This window comes from Phyllopteryx taeniolatus, chromosome 6 (genome assembly GCF_024500385.1).
Source record: "Phyllopteryx taeniolatus isolate TA_2022b chromosome 6, UOR_Ptae_1.2, whole genome shotgun sequence".
Lineage (NCBI taxonomy): Eukaryota > Metazoa > Chordata > Actinopteri > Syngnathiformes > Syngnathidae > Phyllopteryx > Phyllopteryx taeniolatus.
In genome coordinates, this window is record NC_084507.1 from 18,389,927 (window position 1) to 18,403,318 (window position 13,392).

General features: G+C 39.9%; 1 protein-coding gene across 3 annotated transcripts in view; it reads left to right on the forward strand.

Annotated features, from left to right (window-relative positions):
• The window catches only part of pitpnc1b (phosphatidylinositol transfer protein cytoplasmic 1b), a 98,343-nt gene that overhangs the window by 80,494 nt on the left and 4,457 nt on the right, over positions 1-13,392 (forward strand). For 2 of the 3 annotated variants that reach the window (XM_061777757.1, XM_061777758.1), the window contains 8 exons: positions 2,023-2,171; positions 4,192-4,280; positions 4,526-4,533; positions 4,648-4,719; positions 7,424-7,516; positions 9,356-9,511; positions 10,220-10,283; positions 12,942-13,019. In XM_061777757.1, the coding sequence (XP_061633741.1) occupies positions 2,023-2,171; positions 4,192-4,280; positions 4,526-4,533; positions 4,648-4,719; positions 7,424-7,516; positions 9,356-9,511; positions 10,220-10,283; positions 12,942-13,019 (709 nt within the window). The remainder of the gene's footprint in view (positions 1-2,022; positions 2,172-4,191; positions 4,281-4,525; positions 4,534-4,647; positions 4,720-7,423; positions 7,517-9,355; positions 9,512-10,219; positions 10,284-12,941; positions 13,020-13,392) is intronic. The other variant, XM_061777759.1, reaches the window with a different exon arrangement.

Below are 13,392 nucleotides of genomic sequence, written 5' to 3' on the forward strand. Positions count from 1 at the left end.
TATTTTCTATCGGAAAAGTGCATCCGATGCTTTGGCCTTTTCCTCTCGTGTACAATAAGTGAAACTTCCATTTTCCATCAATCTCCAAGACCCCCCACTCCCACCCTCCTCTACAAAAGTCTTGGCATGTCATGCCATTACACAATTAAAAAAAACAATTCTCATAGCAATTTTGTAAAGATTATTAGTAACGTCGCTATGTGTGTGCAGACCAGAGAGGAGGAATAGGGAAGGGGAATCAGACGTACTTTTATTTGCTATCACTAGACAAAACATGCACCTAATGAACAAAGCAACCATGCCAGAACAATAAAATATTTTCTTGTTTACAAACTCAAAGTTTGGCAAACAAACGTGATGAAAGATAACTTTAAATTTAGCAATATATTTTTACGCACAAACTACAAACACTTTGGGAATCAAATATTCAATGTGCTTTCATCAGGTCACGATTGTGATGTAGAGGCTGTGACGATCACACGCTAAATGGACAAAAATATTGGGACACACTTTTTAAACTTAGGCTGGGACTAGACCCCTCATTTTTATCCATCTATCCATCCATTTTCTGTGCCGCTTCTCCTCACTAGGGTCGCGGGCGTGCTGGAGCCTATCCCAGCTATCATCGGGCAGGAGGCGGGGTACACCCTGAACTGGTTGCCAGCCAATCGCAGGGCACATACAAACAAACAACCACTCTCACTCACATTCACACCTACGGGGAATTTAGAGTCGTCAATTAACCTACCATGCATGTTTTTGGGATGTGGGAGGAAACCGGAGTGCCCGGAGAAAACCCACGCAGGCACAGAGAGATCTCCACACAGGGATTGAAACCCGGTCCTCATAGAGGTAGACGCTCTAACCGGTCGTCCACCGTGCATCCCCCTCATTTTTATGGAATCAAAATTTGTCATCGCATTAAGACAAAGGTGTCCGCTGGCTTTTGAAATACTATACTGTATTTAAATTATATATGATTTAATTATTATAATTTTGAGACTCCAGTATATTCCCCATCAATACACTACACTACTGCAATTGTAATGCTCGGTTTAGTACAGGTGGAACAGGAGCGACATGTAGAAGAAATAAACCAAAAAGACTTACATACAATAATACAGAAATTATTGGCACAAAACAATGTACTGTACTGTACTAGTATTTGAATGAGTAAATACAAATCCAATGTAATATATAAAATACAAAATATCATATAATGTCATTTTCCACCTGCATTGTTACTGCAGTTTTCATTTTAGCATTGCCACTTTTATGTTGTTGATAAGTGTTACTGAACAATTCAACACTTTTTGCATATACGTTATATCCTAATTGTATACAGTATATGTATAGTGTTTTTTACTATAGTACTAGAGTCAATTAAACCTGCTACAAATTGCTTCTGACATACAGTATATAGTGTAACTTCACCTTCCTCTAAGTGTAAGGTCCAACAAGCAACGTGGCCGAACGTGACTAATGTGGACCATCATGAAAAAATTACAGTTGGTGACTCTTGGCAGCACACCAAGCGATTCAGTGCCACACATCTACCAACGGAAATATTGCGACCCTGTGTTGAGTTTCGAAGCTTCAAGTACAATTTAATATACTGTATTATTTTTCATTCAACCACAAAAACATTGTGCTATTCGTCAACAGAGACACTTTGCTTTCTAGCCATGGGTATTTTTATTTTGTTTTTGTGAAATTGATCTCCATTTTGTATTGGCTGTTGCATCTGTGACGTTGCGACGTAGATCATAGACGATTAAAATTTTGAATGCAGCAAAACTAGTGGGTGACGTTTAGCTACTCATGATAGCTAGTTACAGAAAACTGCTAAATCGGGTTTGGCTGCATCGCTCAGTGTACGGTGGGGCCAATTGCTAGGTGTCCCAATACTTTCCTTCCTCGTAATTGCTTTTACCCTTCTAGTTCCCATCAAACATCATTTTTTGTCTCATCAACATGGTAAATCTTGCCCGAAATCCTGTAACCTGTAATCTCCTGCTCCAGTACAGGATAGGGCAGCTGTACATGATCAGCAAGCACAGCTGTGAGCAGAGCGGTAGTGGAGAAGGGGTGGAGGTGGTGAGGAACGAGCCCGACAACCACCCCGAGCATGGCCCAGGACAGGTGACAGAGAAACAAATCTACCTCAGCAGGTAGGAAGAATACTCTAATCCTCATCATCATGCACTTGTGGTTTGTGGTTTTCTGGCACTTTTCTCTGCCATTACGACATCAAATTTGATGACTAACGTCACACACTGGGATCCTATTCCAAGTATCACCAGTACCAGAGTGACGTTTGACCTGTCTGCATACAAAGTCCAAGTGCCATTGCCATGTTGAGGCCGATACTGTGTGATAGTTATGTGAAGGCTAATTCTCCAGTACAAGTATATGTTGTCCCAAATCTTTTTGGGGGCTTTCAGTAATTATCACATTATTATTATTTTTGTCTTTGTCTCCCAACATGTTACAACATGAGCAGTTTCTGGCAAAGGTTTGTAAGTGAATCAGAAGCTAAAAATGTGCAAAAATCGATAGTGGCAATGCTGCCATTAGCAAATATAATGGTGATAATCCAGAATTTTCTTTCAACTGCGAAATTAATTTCATACACCTAATCTCACCTAACTAATTAACCTCAATCAACCTCAACTCTTATTCTAATCACCACTTTAAAACCACCAACTAATCCTAAAATAAACTCTTAAAGACATTGAGAAATCTTCACATTGCGGAAGATTCTCCTAATCTTTCTGTGCTTGTGGGACTTTCGGTCCTCATTAGTCCCAATATGCCAGAAATTGCACAGATATGGACTTGTGTTTACGTCCACTGCTGAAATCTTCCACCCAGTCCTGAAGTGCAAACTTCAATGGACCGTCCACTGTACATTGGGACTTCACTCCAAAACATTAGAAATTCTCGGTCCTCTTAAACAAACACATGCCAAAAGTTCAACACATACTTGTACTTAGGGTCTAATGGGGACATTGAGCTGATCATAACCCAAAGGAATCTTCACACCTATCTCTAAAGTAAGAAGCTTGAAACCCATAATGTCTTCCCTAAGAACTTCACGTCATCATCGGTAAAGACATGCTGTGATGTTTCGCACACAAACTGGTTTGTTCATTTAGTCAAATTGCTAACTCAACCCAAAGAAGTCCTACCACCTATTGCTAAAACAAGGACCTGCTTAAATGTCCGCTGTACAATGTGTCTTCAGTCCTTAGAGATTTTAGTCATCATCAATAAAGACATATGAGAAGTTGAACATCAAAAGGCATACTTTGGGGACTGTCAGCTGGGAAGGACTGTCTGAAGTCCTACCATTTGTTGCTAATGTAAGGGCCAGAATGTTGTAAATGGGCCATTCCATTTGCGTCTGCAGGAAATAAAAAGTGTACAGTGTTCCCTCGCTATATCACCTATTGCGGTGCATTGCAGATTTTTTTCATATCGCGCATAACTTGCCATATTGCGGGATTTTGAGTGTATGCTGTAAGTTTTTTGTGGTTACAAAATGCTTCCTCGCCTAAAACATTAAAACTAATTTAAAAAAAACAAAAAAACTTTAAATGTTACACGTGGCTATATTTCATGTATTTGCTAATTCTATGCTAGAAACTCTCTACTGTTACTTTCAGTCCTGTTACTCAAGTGAAGTTTCAATACAAAAAAACAATGACATGAAAGAAATGAAAGTTTCGTTCAATATGTATATTATCAGATTTAGAGTTGAAAAAGATGAAACTGTTTATTTTGAGAGAGTTACAGCAAGCAAATAGTACTGATTTGGTGGAATAATCCGCATACAAACTGGCACTTAGGCAATTGTGTGGCATATGACAGGAGAAGTAGTCTTACCACCTGTTTCCGAGAAAGGTGGCCTCACATGCTCTAATCTGGCTTCCGTAAATATAGACTATAGACACAACACAAAATCACACCCCAAAAACTATTTGACTGCTTTATACCACGTGACATAGAACAAGTATGAGCAACTAGTCTCCACCGGTTTATTTATAAATGAGTCACACAAACAAATACTGCAGCCAAGAAAGTTGCCCACAGGTAATCTGATGATGAGAACCATTTCTTGTCAATTTCTCTTTATGTTTGTGTGTAACGCACCATTCCCTTTGCTCGATCTTCTGGGTGTGGTTACAGTAAGCTGCCAGCCTGGGCGAAGGTGTTTGCCCCGCGGTTCTTTTATGTGACGGAGAAGGCCTGGAATTTTTACCCGTACACCATCACAGGTGCTTGTGTGTTTGTTTTTTCTTCCCAGTGTTAAACACTGCTTTACATCCATTTATTATGCAGCTCATGTTTACTTTCAACAGATGTTTGTGCGAGTACTATCAAATATTTATCATTTTCTCTGTAGTAACATGTTTGTGTGTTTACACATACACATGACACCAACTGCATGCCAATGCATGTGTGAGTAGGTAATGCATTTTCGCTTTTTTTTTCTCCATATTGAACATCTGCGGTGCAACAGAATACTCAGTAAGTCTTCTTCCGCATCATTTGAAGTACACGACTTCACCCAGGCACCAACTAATGTGTACAAACATCCTCGTTCACTCTTTGCCCCGAATTTGTACTTTTGTCTCCGTTCAGTTATCATTTCTCCCCAAGTTCAGCATCCGTATTGAGACGCGGTTTGAGAACAACAACGGCTGCAATGACAATGTGAGTATGGTCAAGGTGAGAGAGTATTAGTAGTAGTAGGGCTTGACGAAGCTCTCGCACTCCCAGAGGGGGCAAGTACTCACACTCTTGGGAATGTCTTTGCTTCTCTGAATCTGTTGCTGTCATTGTTAATGCTTCCTGGTTCACATTCCTCCATGGCACTGCTTCCCTGTTCTTGCCCCATAATAAGACCCCAAGATCTCAATCAATCAATATCTCAACTGCGGATGACTTTACATCTCTCTACTTAGGACTTTTTTACATCGTGTTGTCAAGTCTAGGGAGTATAAGTAAGAAGTCATCAGAAAAATAGAAGCGTGTTGACCTGAAAAATCTACGTCGTCTTAACGTTAGTGAGGGGTGCAGCGTTGGTCAGAGACTCTGTGAGAGGTTAGGGGGGTTTACTAATTGAAGCTATATTATATATAAAGCTGCTTTAAGGTAAACAAATACAGTGAAGAAGCATTTGTACTTCCCACCACCGCAAACTACCTAGTTTGCGCCCAAATATAAGGGATTTATTTCACTGTTCAAGCAAAATGACATCATGGAGTAAACAGGCTAAACCGATCTCCTCGGAGCTGCGGGTGTGCGCCTTAAAAGTGAACAAATAAGTTGAAGTGGTCGCTTCAATCTCGGCACATATGAAAAGTAAACAGTAAATACGAAGCGATATACTTTAATATTGCAACGCGTCCTCAATTACACTGAGTACATGCATGGGGTAACCGGATTTACACACTGCAGAAACAAATTAGGACTTCATACGGCAACACCATTGGGTCAAGTTACTGTGTGCAACTCTAATATTGACTTCGCGCACACATTCTTAACATTCAATATTTATTTAATTTAAACAAAATACTACATTCATAAAACACAATGGCTTAAAAGACAACCATCCTATTTTATGCTTCAAATAAAATCAGATAAGACTGTAAGAGGAAGGCTGGAATTGAAACTGTGATATCTGGGGAAAATATCCATTAGATTTTTCCCAAATCGTTCATCCCTTATTAGTAGTTGTTTTAGTGAAGTAGTGTAGTAGTAGTGGGAAAATGTTGATTAAGTCGTTAAAGGGGAAACAAGAAAAGCACAGACTGCAGTACTGGCAGGTTTTTTAACCAGACAAGCTGAGTCGTTATTATTATCGATCCATCCATCCATTTTCTGAGACGCTTCTCCACATTAGGGTCGCGGGCATGCTGGAGCTGGAGTCTATTGAAAATTTGGGCACGGTGACCGACTGGTTAGAGCATCTGCCTCACAGTTCTGAGGACCGGGATTCAATCCCCGGCCCCGCCTGTGTGGAGTTTGCATGTTCTCCCCGTGCCTGTGTGGGTTTTCTCCAGGCACTCCGGTTTCCTCCGACATCCCAAAAACATGCATGGTAGGTTAGTTGAAGTCTCTAAATTGCCCGTAGGTGTGAATGTGAGTGCGAATGGTTGTTTGTTTGTATGTGCCCTGCGATTGGCTGGCGACCAGTTCAGGGTGTACCCCGCCTCCTGCCCGATGATAGCTGGGATAGGCTCCAGCGCTCCGGCGACCCTTGTGAGGATAAGCAGCTCAGAAAATGGATGGATGGATATTGAAAATTTGGCATGAAGAAGACTCCAACAAGAAACTTGCACGCACAAATGTTGAGTCTCATGTGAGAAGAGAAAAGGGCATTGTGCCACTTTATATTAGATCCACTGAAATGTTTGAATGCACAGTACAGTATGGCATTTAGCTGGAAATTGGCAAAAAGACTCAATATGTTTTAATGATTCTTGCGTTTTCCATTTTGAGAATTATTATTATGCAATTATTCAGGGCCAGTGTGCCCCAGAAACTGGCTGAAAGAGGAAAAGAAATGGAAGAAGACTTGGAGGTATTTTGTGGCCGGTGGGTTTGTTTTTATTAAAACTTATCAGACAATGTTGAGGGGAAAACTTCAGCAGCATTCTAAAAGATCCTGGTAACGTCTAGGAAAATCTACTATGCATCTACTATGCATTGGATGTATATTGTGAGAGGGTATGGATCATTTCATATAGAACCTATAGTCAAAAAAAGAAGAAAAAAACAATGAAAAAGCCATTTTTTTGGTCACTTTCATGTGTCATTTCCAACTAAAATCTAATCATTCATTAAATAAATAAAATCTCACACACCAAGGTATGAATAATTTGTGCATGTGAAGGAGATTCTTATGACATTTTTCAGCAATAACAACTCAGTTCATTTGAAACAAGGTCAGCTAAAAGCACACTCCCTTCATATTCCCGCTAAGTAACAGAATTAATTCCTCTGTTATTTCTTTCTTTTTTTTTCTTGCTACCTTTTATGGTCCCCTCGGGGAAATTCATTTTACACACTTTTTATGTATGATATTACACACCGTACATGTGCATCAAGGCAGAGATGTCAAAATGTAGTTTTTGCGCAACATTATCACAAGGGCACATCAACCGAGCTGACATCTGTCTAACAAGTCCAAATTTCTAGAATTTTCCAGATTGGGTCCCTACCATGGGGCCCCCCTGTCTCCTAACCCATGTCTCAGAGATAGAATTAGTCTTCTTTTGAGTCCAGAGTACTTTCGCCCTGAAGCGCACTTCTGTACGGGGAATTGCTGTTGTCTTTCTCTTGCCATTTAACCACACAACAAATATGTTCAAGTACACGTGTTTTTTCTGACATGCTTCTGTTTTGGACAAAGGTATTCATGGACGGGCCGACAGCCGCAGAGGATGTGACTTTCCTGGATATCCTGAGTGACCCCATACCTGAAAAACACTACAAAGAGTCAGAGGTGTGTCATGTTATATTACACAAATGCATACTTTAAAAAACAACAACTAGCTTTATAAATGTGTAACCAAATGATGTACAGCAGTTGTCAGTATCACATCATTTGATGCTCATTATTTGGCAAGCTCAAGCTACCCTCACCTTTTTTTTAGTTATATGTCCATTCATTTTCTGTAACGCGGTGGAACTGAGAATATATATACAAATTTCAAAAATAAAAATTAACTGATGTTAGTTTAAAACAAAATGATCTGGTAAAAAAAGCAATAAACATTTTGAAAATGACATGCTATGTTTGGACATGGCCAAAAATGGCCAATCGAACAAGGCCGGGACGGTTAGCAGCGTAGGTGAGGTGGAGCCTTTCCCAGCTGACTTTGGGCAAAGGGAGGGATTAGCGCTGCACTGGTCACCAGCCAATCACAGGGCACATATGCAGGCTGGGTGAATTTAACTAGGCATTAAAAATTGGTAATAAAATCCATATTTGTCTTGCAAATCTATTGAGACATATGATACATGCTTTATTACATGGGAAAATGAAAGAAAAGATGAGAAGGTATTGGAAGATAAGGGCAACAAAAGTAAGCTTGCTATCTTAGCTCGCTCCTCAACATTCAAATGAATTCAAGAAATAAGACAATATGAAAATAAGAAATCCTCATTAGCATTCTCTGTTTAAATAATATTTTCATAATGACTTCTGTGATACTAAGTTCAATAATTATACAAATTACTTCTCACCCACCGTGTAGACTAACAACTATCTACACTCACATTCACAACTATGGTTGTCGGAGGACCTGGAGAAAACAAGCAAACTCCGCACAGGAGCGACCGAGCTGAGATTTGAACCCAGAAAACTCCTAACTCTGAGGCAGACATGCTAACCATAATTCCTATGTGCTTCCCCTTTTACTTGTTTATTGTTTTAAATCTCTAAGAAGCTGATGTCATACGGAGCCAGTAAAGTGTGAAAAACAAACAAACAAACAAAATGGCGGAACAGGAGATCTAAATGCGGGCTTTATGGAAAGGCGCACTAGTAGTAGTATCTCTTACTAAACTGGTAACAATGTTTCTTGTCGTTTCATGAAGAAAGATGAAGCGATGACAGCATTGGAACAGCGGATAATATGTAAGTTATTAGACATCCAATACCTAAAAGCTGAAACACGCAAACCTTTTTCATTACCTGCCCCTTTTAGTCCTATTTGTAGAGGTTAAATATTAAGACCAGTAGATACAGATAAACATACATAAAGACCATAAACTCTCGCTTCAGATACAGTCTTCACTTGGATGTCTGACTTGAGTGATTACTAGTATCAGTCACAGGACTTGTTCCCACTAAGCATAGAATGTTTTTTCCACTCATACTCAGCTATGGTAAGGAACAGACAAGAGTTATAGCAGCCAGGTGGTCAAGCAGAGGGTGACAGGAAAAAACGTGGTACAAAAAGCACAATGTCTGCCAAATTCAGAGTTATTTTCAGAGTGTAGCTTCTCTGTGCAAAATAGCTTGCCCAGAAGTCTGAGCCTGGGGCCAAGACCTCAGCCGCTGTACCTCGTTTGTTTCAATGAGCGCGCAAACAAGTACACGCAAGTAAAAACAAACAAGAGTGCAGCCGAGTCACATCTTAAACGGCATGGTGAGAATATAAAAATCAGGATTTTAATCACCCTTAAGTTGTATGTTCATATTGTGACACTTTATTGGCTGCGTAGTGCATACAATTTGCTTGCACGCATCCCAAGTCTTCCTCCTCAAGCCTCGGAGGGCCCCATTTCCCGCCCGCTCAGCACGTTTGCTTATAGGACCTCTGTTTGCTCTGTGCAGGACCTGTCTCGCTGGCAGTCGAGTAAGACTCAGCGAGGGCCCCTGGAGGAAGGCTGGAGGGAGGATCACCGGCCCATCATGTGCTCCTACAAGCGGGTGCGTTGCAGCTTTGAGGTGTACGGCTTTCAGACCAAGACTGAGGATTTCATACACAGAGTGAGACTGAGTCTTTTTTTTAAATTTGATTGATTTATTTATTTTCCAGTGCTGCTCGCGACAACGAAACGATGAACCGCAATATAGTGGAATTTGACACAAGGGTTAGTGTTAGCATCTGCCCCATACTCCTTTCAAGTGTTTTCATTTTGCTTTCGTGTGTTTGACTTTTTGTCTCTTTCAAAGCAAAGAAGCTCACTTGTAACATACATTCTGACTGTACCTCAAATCAAAAAAATAATAATAATAATAAGCGACAGCTCATGACAACAACACACAGCATTGTGGCGTGATAACATGACAGAGTTTACTGGAAAGGTCATTAAAGACACATATTTAATCCTGTGCAGGGAAGTTGTTTACAACATGTGGTAAATGCTTCTGTTTATTAACTGAGTTCAAATGGCCACCGCATTTAACTCTCGATTGTGTGAACAACAGAGTATAGAACCAAGACATTTTTACAAATGGGGAAAAAGGAAATATTTATTCGTCTGTATTATTACTTTAAGTGGTTGACGTGCGGACGACTAATTAGGGCGCAGCATCTTTTACCACGACTGATCGAGGAAATGCAATATTAACAAAGGACAATCACCCAAGGAAAAAAGTAACGCAGCTTCGATGAATACGAAAATTTAAAGGAAAGGGTGTGACATAATGGCAATGATTGCAGTTTGATTGTCTTGTTATCTTTGCTTTCGTCAGAACATCCGGGATATTCTCCTGATTGGTCACAGGCAAGCAGTTGCTTGGGTGGACGAATGGCACGGTGGGTCAAAGAACACACGTCTCACTTGACAATACCAAAATTCAAGCATAGAATTTGTCGTTATATTTTTCTTTTACGACTTTATTCCTTAATGCAACCCTATGACCATCCAAACACTGTTTAATTAATTTACGTAGAATAAGTGACCACCTAAATGTAACTAAACAAATATTTCAAGGAATTGCATTGGACAATTGCTGCTGGCAGCAAGTTACTTAACCCAAACCGCTGCAGTGAGGAGTGTCTTATTTCCTAAACAATCATGTGGGAAGTCCTATCCCGTGGAAGAGATGTTCATAGTAATTGATATAATAATTAGTTGTTCTTTATTATCACCTGTGGGTAACTTCAATTGATGCTGTTCTCTATTATCGCATTAGACACGCAAAACAAATCCGAACACTCATGCACAATGGGATGTACGGTCCAGCATGCATTAAGGGAGAGACGTCAGAGTGTGTTCCAGAGCATTTTGGTGCCTTGCTCAAGGGCAACTCAACTGTGCACAGGGAGTTGATTGTCTTTATTCCTTTCCTCTGTTAAGAAAAGGGTCAAATTATCAGTAAAGAAAACATACAAAGGCAATTTATGAACCAGTGTAGCTCAACGTGTGGTCCCCAAGAAAACCCCATGGTGGTCTGTGAGTAATTTCGTGGTTAGATTGTTGCACCTGAAACTTCAAAATATAGGATGTCCTGAAAGTTACCATACACCTTACATTTAACAGTTTAGACCTGCTACTACCACCTATGCTGACAATACTGTACTCCGGATAGTCTTTCCCTGACTTTGTGTTTTGTGTGATAGTAGCAGGCCTTCCGCTGTGTGGTCTGTCAAGAACAGATCCTGTTTTGAGAAATTTGCTCTGGATTGTGTAAATTTTGGTGACAGCCATAAAGCTTCTCAAACGGGCACTGGAGAGAAAATTACAATTTTGCAACGCTGCTCCACTATCAATTGGCGAGTCATGGACAAGGGACTGATATGCTTCCAAAAATTGTAAAGCCTAAGCTGTCAAATGGTGATGGCGTTACGTCTGTCCTAATGATACCTGAAACAAAATAGAAAAAAAGAAATCTTACTGTGACTTTTGGAACACCCAGTATTGTACAGATGGTATTCTACTTGAAACTTGATGGTTAATTTACATATATGTGCGATTAAATTGAATGTGAAAAAAATAATAATGGTGAAAGTCAGGTTCAATCAAGATTGAACCGAATGACAAATTACAGCACTGTCACTGAAGAAAAGGTAGACAAAATCTAAATCTACAAAATCCAAAATCTAAATACTAAAATATATGTATATCAGGATAAAATGTTTCTTTTTCATTGCCAATACTTGTTTTTGTGTCCATTGTTTTCCTACAATTCCAAATGTTATTTTGTATATTAAAACTTAATGGCAGTATTGAAGCTCCAAATGTTCTAATGGAATTGGTTCATAAACTGCACACTGGTCACCTGAAGAGATGAATGGACTGAATGGAGCAGGTTTTTCCATCAGTGGATTTTTATTTTCATTATTTCATGATGTCAAGAGCAGGATTCATTCAAATAGTGAAAAAGTGCTATAATGCAACTTTTCCATTGCATGGTTCTTCTCTGTATTGGTGCTTTTCCACTGGCAAATCAGAACCAGCCAGAGATGGGAGTAACTCGCAAATGTGCATGTCATAAGTCAATATATACAGAACGGGAGGGCAGGGGGGATGCCCCCACTTTCTGTAAAGTGCCCCTCTGTGGGGGCCCCAAAAGAATTTCGGAGTTGGCAAAAAAAAAAAAAAAAAGTTCAGCAACACCCACTACCCCGCTGATCTCCCTCCATAGTGCGCTACTGTACTTGTTTAATGAGGTGGCCTCAGCATAGTAGCATGCTAGTGGCTTGCCAAATTTGCACACACTACATGGAAAAATAACTCTTCTTTAGAAAAAAAAAAATGCACGATTTTGTGAAAAAGCAGATTTTCATATGGCAAGACTTGTCATGTCGTTAAATCTAAGGTCATGTCAAGTCTCATGAATACCAAGTCAAAGTATGAATTGCTTCAAGTCATGTGACTCACCAAACCTGTGCAGTAATGTGATCCCTACCGCAATTAGCGCAAATCAGCAAGTAATTGACTCCCCCGTAAAAAGTTTAAAACAGCCTTGAGATGCCACAACATGATGGCAACAGTGAATACGCAAGTTTTTCAGAAGAAAAAAAACACACAAATAGGTGAATTAAGTATTATAGAATCTTGAATAGGCGGGCAAACAGTGTTAACTCCACAGCCTCCACTTTGCTGCAATGCTGTTTTCTTATTTAAATTTAAAGTCTGTATGAAGTAAATACAGGAGAGCCACCCTGTCCTCCAGTTGTTGTCTCGTTCCGACTGATGAGTGCAATGTGACGTGGTTTTCGTAGTTATTTATTTATTTTATTTTTTCTGTGTGCTGTTTTGAAATTGAAAACCGACCCAATTGAATATGGGTAGAATATGGGTGTACGAGTCTTCATTTTCACACGTGGGTTGGCTACCATAGTTTGACCTGAACTCTATTAGGCTGTAACCAAAACTATAATTGGAAATATTCAAGTTTGTAACGTCTACTTTTTGAGGAAGATTGACATAATAATCAGTATGTGTCTGTATTCATTTTCCACTTTTAGGGCTAAGCTTGGACGAGGTGAGAGAGTATGAAAACATGATGCAAAAGAAGACTAACAGCAAAGTCAAACAAAACACAGGTGAGATAGAGGAAGGCAACCTTGCCAAAATTGAATGATTAAAAAAAAATCACCCAATGTATGCTGTGAAATGAGGCTTCAAAATCATGAACAATCAAGTCAATGTCTCCGCTCTCAAACGCTGTGGGCGTGTCCGCCGAATACGCTAAAACCACGCCCCGCTCAACTGTCAATCAAATTCTACTACTGCAACTTGAAAAATGGATGATACTTCGTCTAGCGTCTTTCTTATGCCTACCCATAACTACGTTTGAAAATATTATCCGCTTAAAGCCTTCGGGGGCTGGAATATATCCCACCGAGTCGGCTCAGCCTAGACTCCAAAGTGCATCACTAGCGATGCCACAAAAAATTGGGAAAACTGAATTAGTGA